The 8,516-nt window shown below is 40.2% G+C and overlaps 1 protein-coding gene across 1 annotated transcript in view; it reads right to left on the bottom strand.

The window, feature by feature from the left end:
• The window catches only part of LOC105235077 (cytochrome P450 3A12-like), a 10,158-nt gene extending 1,720 nt beyond the window's left edge, over nt 1-8,438 (bottom strand). The window contains exons 1-4 of the mRNA XM_034650548.1: nt 8,099-8,438; nt 6,782-6,848; nt 3,028-3,188; nt 1,118-1,344 (exon numbers count right to left, since the gene is read on the bottom strand). Coding sequence (XP_034506439.1) covers nt 1,118-1,344; nt 3,028-3,188; nt 6,782-6,848; nt 8,099-8,131 — 488 coding nt within the window. The 5' untranslated portion in view covers nt 8,132-8,438. The remainder of the gene's footprint in view (nt 1-1,117; nt 1,345-3,027; nt 3,189-6,781; nt 6,849-8,098) is intronic.
• Nucleotides 8,439-8,516: the final 78 nt, after the last annotated feature.

Raw genomic sequence — 8,516 nt, 5'->3', positions numbered from 1 at the left:
CTCCCCCTGCTTGTGTTCCCTCTCACTGGCTGTCTCTATCTCTGTCAAATAAATAAATAAAATCTTTAAAAAAAAAAAAAAAAGGTAGAGGATTGAGGACTGCTGAGCCTGTGGGAACCACCAGGGCTCCTGGTCCAGAAAACAGACAACTTGGTCAATTCTGACTTCTTTCAGCAAGTACTATGTATAGATGTGATTTTAGCACTAGGGACGTCATGCAACAGGACAAGGGCTCTGCCATCTGGGAGCTTGGAAGCAGGGGTTGAAAGTCTAGATCCCTAAAAACTTCACTCCAAATTTTGCTTACCAATATAATAAACAGGATAGTACCAACTACAGCAGAATTCAAACTGTGCCCAAAGCCAGACTCTGCTCTGAATACCCAGAAGAGAAAGCTCAAGACCCATTTAAAGAGGATGTTTCAGACAGCTAGAGAGCAGACTTTTCAGATGACTTTGCTTTGGATGAACTCCAGATACCAACAAAGGTGGGAGCTGGCACAGGACTGCAGCCACGGAAAGCACAGGACCCGTCTGTGCCTATGTCCTCATGAGGCTGTTCCGCCTATCAGGGATGAGAACTCTTAGGTCCACAGCCTTTCCTCTCCCACTATGGCTAGCAGAGCAGTGGTCAAGGTTTACAGACATGGAATGTGGGGATGAATTCAAAGAGCTAAAGGGGACCAAAAAAAAGGAAAAAAAAAAAGACCTATTTCCTTCAATAAGATGGTGGTTAATTATGGCATATGCATATAATCCTAAACAATTATAGTATGTTGTTATAATTTAATGTTACATTAAGTCATTCAAAAAATATAATGCCATCATAATTTTTAGTAGCCAATATATGCATAGAAAAATGTCCATAAGGACATATGTATCATTATTAATAATCTTAATGTATTGGGACTGAGGATGACTTTGATATTCTTTTTTAGGGTCTACAGTTTATAAAAGTTTGACAACAATGATCATTTTGTAATAAGAAAATTACTTCTAAAAATAAAAAGATGTACAAATAAATAATTGTACAACCACACGATTGTCATCTATACTAAGAAAATATCACAATATCCTCCAATATGAGGGTGCGTTCCCCATTCCAGGGTTCCCTGTACCTTTCAGGACGGAACTCCTCAGGCTCTGGCCAGAGATCCAGGTCTCGGTGAAGACTAAAGGTTGGCACTATCACTAATGTCCGTTTGGGAATGAACACACCACTGATTTCCACATCTTTCTTACACATCCTCTCAAGTCTACCGGCAGCTGGGTATAATCTGAGACTTTCATTCAACACCATGTCCAGATATTCCATCTGTGCCAGGGCATCATATGTGGGCAGTGCCTGGAAGGAAAGAAGCAGATTTTCACAAATTGAGATTTGGGATCAATTTCAACTCAGTCTATGCACTACTACTGAAATGTTAGAAAGGAACCCCTAAGAATCATTTGTTTTGGTAACAGGCATTTATAAGCATTTTAATGTCTACCATGTCCTTTGACCTGCTCAGTGGCCCACTGACTTGTATGCAACAGTAACAATTAGAAGAGACTGCTGGGACAATCCTCTAAACAGGGCCTGACATCCTTCCCACTACCACGTAGTGGTTTTTCTTCCTCATATGAACAAAAGTGACTAATATACTATGACCCTTAATCTTAAGTGAAATACGTTGAAGTCACTGTTTCCTTTCAAAACAGGGCCCTCACATCTGTACCATGGAAGAACGTGCAACACAAAATATTCCCTATCCACATAAATTCTTTTAGTTGAAATATCCTGCTTCCTAGCTCTTCAATTATATATATACTATTTGGAAAGGAACACTATTATATAAAATATACATAATTTGGGGGTGCCACTGATTCCTTTCAACCCAAATAGGGCAAAGAAGGGTGGGATTGGATGACACCAATTGAGGGAACACAATTTCAGTTCTAGGGAATACTGTGAAGGGGATCAGAATCCTAATCTCAGTCCCACCCTCTGTTGCTGGAAAGGTCTCCTCACTGTTGGTCTGGGGTTTCCAAATAAGTCACTCCAGCCACAGAGGCCAGGTCTCTTCTTAAGTTGGGAACTCCAGTTTAGGCAGAGGTCAGAAAACAGTGTGGGCGGGGCGCCGNCAGCGGTTAAGCGTCTGCCTTCGGCTCAGGGCGTGATCCCGGCGTTATGGGATCGAGCCCCACATCAGGCTCTTCCGCTATGAGCCTGCTTCTTCCTCTCCCACTCCCTCTGCTTGTGTTCCCTCTCTCGCTGGCTGTCTCTATCTCTGTCGAATAAATAAATAAAATCTTTAAAAAAAAAAAAAAGAAAACAGTGTGGGCTATATGTGCCTATCACTCATTGTTATATTTAAGAGCCAACATTGTACAGGTTAAGAGTTCAGTAAGGATCCTGGCACCCTGGCTCCTTGCTTGGCTTCTTCACCACGAGTTATGTATCAGTCTAAGAATGTTATGTTGTCTCTCTGTAGCTCAGTTTCCTTACTTGTTACATGGAGATAATTAGAATTGACACTTCATAGGGAGAGTGGCAGAGACACCCTCTGCTCACCCAACACCCACATAGACCCCCATATTTCCCAGCCCACGTGATCTTCGGGGAAACCACTTTGTAAGTGGGCTGTAAACCGAGGAGTTAGATGTATGTCAGTTCAGGGCCAAATATTGGAAAAGCAAGGAGCAACACCCTAGTTTCTTGTTACCCAGTCAACAGTAAGTCCCTAAGTTCCAGATAAAGCAGGTAAAGAAAGTGGAACCTCTTTACCCTGTATACCCAAGTAACTATGTGGATCAGAGACTCACTCCCATCGNGCAGGTAAAGAAAGTGGAACCTCTTTACCCTGTATACCCACGTAACTATGTGGAGCAGAGACTCACTCCCATCCTCTCCTATACCCAAGCTGGACATGCACATGTGGGTTAGAAGTAAACATTTGCTATGAAAACCTACTAGATTTGAGGGCTAATCTGTTACTGAGACATAACTGAGCTTATCCTGACTCCCTCCTCAGGTATGACCACTCACCTTATTGGGGAAAGTGGCATCAATCTCCTCCTGCAGTTTCTGCTGGACATCAGGGTGAGTGGCCAATTCATACACAAGGAAGGAAAGAGAAGTGCTAGTGGTCTCATAACCAGCAAAAATAAAGATAATAGATTGGGCCACGAGCTCCAGATCAGACAGAGCTAAAAGGAGAGGAATGACATTTTAGCTAAAGAAGGTGAATATAAAACATCACAGATTAGATGGTGACAAATCCATTTGAAACCCCCAAATCCCTGGTGGAAAATGTAAAAGAAATTCAGAATCAAAGTGGGAGTGGTTTCACTCTAATGTCTATCTTGTAGAGCCAGAAAGAGGAAAAAAGTTGTCCTGAACTGGTTATTCTGAAGGTCCATATTATTCTTGGACACCTGTTACTGATTATGCCACCCTCCCCACCAGCACAGGTGGGTAATTTCAGAAGATGGTATTTCTGTCTAACATACACAGAGTTATAAGTATCGTCCTTTGGAGAATCATAAAAGTACTTCTGCCCTAAGTTACATGGGCTAGCATCCTTCCTCAGGAAAAATATAATTTCTTCCATCTAAAATACAGCTTAAATTTTTTGAGAGTATGCAATGGTAAGGCTTAATTATCAGGAAAATTGAATGATTTTTCATCTAAACATTATTTGCAGGAATTTATGTAGATAATATTGAGCTATAGATAAACTCTTGCTACTCAAAGTGTGGCACATGGACCAGCAGCATCTGCAGCACCTGAGATCTTATTAGAAATGCAGACTCTCAAATCTTACCCTAGAACTATTGAATAAAAATCTGAGCTTCCTGAGATGTGGTGATTTGTGTGCACAACCTAGCTTGAGAAACATGGATTATACCCTTGAGAGGTTTCAGGTAAGAGAAGACCTGGGGCACATTCTTCACATGGATGATCTCAGATATGTATAGAAACTATGATACAGAAAAAATGTTAGAAGAGTGGTGAATGATGTTAGTCTAATCAGCTGCATAAAACAGCAAAAGAAACAATGATAAATAAAAGGACATTGGCCAGCATGAATTATAGACAAACAGAATCCAGTCAGTGGAACTAGCAGTGCTTATTCAATCATGGCCTGAATGTTGCCTTCCTTAGTAAATGGCCCCACTCTGAATATAAGTTGGCCTCTCTTTTGAGTTTCTTGTAGTAGAAACTAAGCATGGTCATGCTCTAATCTATTTGATCAGAACTGAATTAGATAATACTTAGAGCACTGAAATTAACATGGTACTTGCCACAGACATGAAATTCACAACTAAAAAAGACAAAGTGAGTGTAAGAAAGGTCTACAGAATTCTGATTTCCCAGTCATATTTTCTGTGATGCTGCTTGGATAAATTCAACTATCAAAGTCTTTCCCCCAATTGCCATGAACCCCATAATAATCAAATTTCATAGCTCTGCTGTNTTTCTTGTAGTAGAAACTAAGCATGGTCACACTCTAATCTATTTGATCAGAACTGAATTAGATAATACTTAGAGCACTGAAATTAACATGGTACTTGCCACAGACATTAAATTCACAACTAAAAAAAGACAAAGTGAGTGTAAGAAAGGTCTACAGAATTCTGATTTCCCAGTCATACTTTCTGTGATGCTGCTTGGATAAATTTAACTATCAAAGTCTTTCCCCCAATTGCCATGAACCCCATAATAATCAAATTTCATAGCTCTGCTGTCTGGTATGGTAGCCACTTACCAGATGTGCCTATTTATATTTAAATGTTAATTAATTACATTTAAAACAATATAAGATTAGTTCTTCAGTGACACTAGCCACATATCATGTGTTCAACTAACCATGTGTGTGTAGTGGTTCTGTATTGAACTGGCCATATATAGAATATTTTCTTCATCACAGAATTAGTAGAACTAGATAGATAGATAGATGATAGATAGATAGATAGATAGATAGATAGATAGATAGATAGATGGATGTATACATAGGTATACATATATTTTAGTGGTGTGATGGAGTAAGCCCATCCTTATTCTCTAGAATCAATTGTTAAATATTCAAGAATTTTGGGAGATGGTTGTCAAACAATATTTAACCTGAAATTAACCATGATGGGAATATTTCTGTCATAGAAGCAAACTATAAATCAAGGCTCTTTTTTTCTTTCAGACACAGATACCATAATTACATCACTGGGTGATGGATAGATATAGAAATGTTTATGTTTATCAGTTCTATGTAAATATATTTGACATTCTTAACTTGGCCCACTGAGAGGAAATAGAAGCAAAGAAACTCTATAGCAGTGAGCACTCCTACATCCCAGATTCTGGTTTCTAAATACCATTTCTCACTAAAAGGAAACAAACCTTCTGGAGGAATGACTGATTCTGGGGCTCATCAGGGGAAACAGAAGAGAAACCTGGAATGTCTCACACTAGAATGCAAGCAAATGCTCAGAAAATAGTATGGGAAAAGATACAGAATACTCTGTTCTGCAATGGTGGATAGATATCATTATACCTTTGTCAAAACCCATAGAATGTACAACACCAAGGGTGAACTGTAATGTAAACTATGGATTTTGGGTGGTAATAATGTGTCACTGGAGGGACATTGATTGTAATAAATGTACCACATGATGAGGGATTTTGATAGTGGGGGATGCTGTGTGTAGGTGGGGCAGGGGGACTATGGGAAATCTTTGTGTCTTTCACTAACTTTTGCAATGAACCTAAAACTTCTATAAAAAATAAAGTCTATTGAAAACATAAAAAAAGAGGAAGAAAGAAAAAAAAATAATAACACAGGAGCCCACTTGAAAGGGCTGCCAGAAGACAAATCTGAGATAACTGAGGATCTAAATAAGAGAATGATGGGGCGCTGGCTCAGCTGGTTAAGCGGCTGCCTTCAGCTTAGGTCATGATCCCGGGGTCCTGAGATCGAGCCCCGAGTTGGGCTCCTTGCTGAGTGGGGAGTTTACTTCTCCCTCTGCCCTTCACCCTACTTGTGCTCTCTCTCTCTCTCTGTCTCTCAAATAAATAAATAAAACCTTAAAAAAAATAAAGAATGATGTAAGAGACTAAATTAGTAATATATGAAATCATACTAACATAAATAAATAAATTACAGAGAGAGAATGAAAAGCTCCCTAACAATGGATGATCACTCATCAACATGGAAGTATTAATGGGATTAGAAAGTCACCATTTTGGAGATGCCAAAGTAATAATGGTTCAGTCAAATACCATCCGTGGACAATAAAAGTAGTAGGTAAAAGTTTGAAGAGAAACATAGTATTTCACAGTCGAAAAGTCATCTTGAGCCAGCTACTTCTTAATTACAAAATGGAAAGTAAAACTTTATAGTACATGAAGCCAGTGAATACAATTTTAACCAAGCGTTCCAGGTCACCAACACTAGGGCCATGTGCTTTCTGAGGTGATGAAGCCTTGATGTGAATTTCCAGGTTCAAATTCACTGGGTCTGGATTAGGCCAGAGGATTGACATGGGAAACAAGCTCCCCAGAGGTTCTGATGTAGGTGATCCGTGAACCACTGATTGCCTTGTCTATGTTTGTCCTTCAGGCTTTGAACAAACTTATGGCTGGGTGCTTCTGGAAAGTGCTTCCACTACCATTTGTATCCAAACACATGTCTTTCTTTAATTTGCAGAAATTCCATCTGCTAAAAATCTTCCTCCACATCTCAGAACCACCCCCTTCATCAGAAACTCCCCATCACTGGCTCTCTGAAGTTCTCCTTACTTACCTTTGTGGGTATTCATTTCTTTGGAATTCTGGGAGTTAATCATCAGTTGGAGAAAATCCACTCGGTGCTGCAAGCAGAAAGAATAATTTCAACAATAAAACATCACTTGTGAAGTCAGAAATAAATTAGGAATGCAGGACTTAACTTTTTTTTTATGAGAATATGGTTCTTTTAAGTCCAGAAGTCTGACTTGTCAGTGACAAAAACATCCAGCTACAAATCTTGCAGCCGGATGTTTTCCTGACAGGAATCCAACTATTGTGTCCTACTGCTTTTTGGTTCTTGCTCCCTTGATTCTGAGTTTCTCTGGATTTTGAACACAGCTTTCGGATCAAAGTGTTGTATACTCCCTCTCCTATCATGCTTGCTAACTCAGGAGAAAGTTCCTGACTTCAGTCCTTTTTTTCTCCAGACTTAGTATTTTTTTTAAAGATTTTATTTATTTGACAGAGAGAGACACAGCAAGAGAGGGAACACAAGCAGGGGGAGTGGAAGAGGGAGAAGCAGGCTTCCCACTGAGCAGGGAGCCTGACGTGGGGCTCGATCCCAGGACCCTGGGATCATGACCTGAGCCGAAGGCAGACGCCTAAAGACTGCGCCACCCAGGTGCCCCTCCAGACTTAATTCTTAATGAATGGCCATATCGACCAATCCCATAACCACTGCAGAGTCCATGGGCAGCTTCTATGTTAGCATCTTCCAATGCCCCACCCTCCCAGAGCTCTGCACAGTTTTCAGTGACATTCTGGGGTACCCAGCCCTGTCTCCCTGTCATACACACATCCTTGTGCTGGCTGCCAGCCCTCAGGAAGGTGAAGCTGGCTTAGCCAGCTTGCAGCCTCAGTGCCCAAGAGGACTCCTGCCCACTCCAGACTATGACAGGCCTCAAATTTAACACAGACTATACCCCACCAGATGCCTCATAGGACCTTCCCCTGGAAAATGTGTAAAATAAGAGGCTTAGAACTGAAGGGATTCTTTGCCAATCTAACATCTGGGGAAATTATAATCAGAAAAATGATTCTTACACAGTAATTTTTACCTTTGATAATTTATTGAAGATAAATTTTATGCAGTGACATATTAGGTTCCATGCTTACTATTAAATTTTAAACATTGACTCTCTGACTCCTTTTCTTATCTCCTTTCCTGACCTCCACCTTCTTCATTCTCTCTGAAATGTTAGAAGTCTCCTGCTCTAAACCCTACAGTTCTCTACATACTGTAAAAACAGACATAGAAGTGCACACGTGAGATGTATACAACTCAATGACAGATCAAAAGTGAACACGCACATGTAACCACCACCAGATTTACCTTTTGTTTATCTTTGAGGTGACTTTCCTTCATCCTTTTTACAGATTTTGTGAAAAAATCAGTAACTTTTTTGGGAAATAGCCAGATATTTAATCTTGCAAAAATTGGGGTAAGGAATGGAAGGAGTACTGTAAGGAAAAAGAACAATGGAAGACACAGTGAAAATGCAAATTTACCCAGAGCAATTATAATCTGGTCTGCCAATTAGAAAAGTAAAAGACACCAGGAGTCATTGAAACTAGGAGTCACTACCTCTATCACCTTTCCTTGAAATTTCAAGGCAATGGCTGAGCCAGGGCAAGTCACAAGTAGGGGCCACCACTAGGGCAGTGAGATCAGCGTCCCCATCCACATCTTCAGGTAACCAAAGGAACAGGATTACATTCCTGGATCTCTTAGCCTTTTATTTTTGGACTAG

This window comes from Ailuropoda melanoleuca, unplaced genomic scaffold, assembly GCF_002007445.2.
Source record: "Ailuropoda melanoleuca isolate Jingjing unplaced genomic scaffold, ASM200744v2 unplaced-scaffold257, whole genome shotgun sequence".
In the NCBI taxonomy this organism is placed as follows: domain Eukaryota; kingdom Metazoa; phylum Chordata; class Mammalia; order Carnivora; family Ursidae; genus Ailuropoda; species Ailuropoda melanoleuca.
The sequence above is the reverse complement of the archived record's forward strand: the minus strand, read 5'-3'. Positions and strand labels throughout refer to the sequence as shown.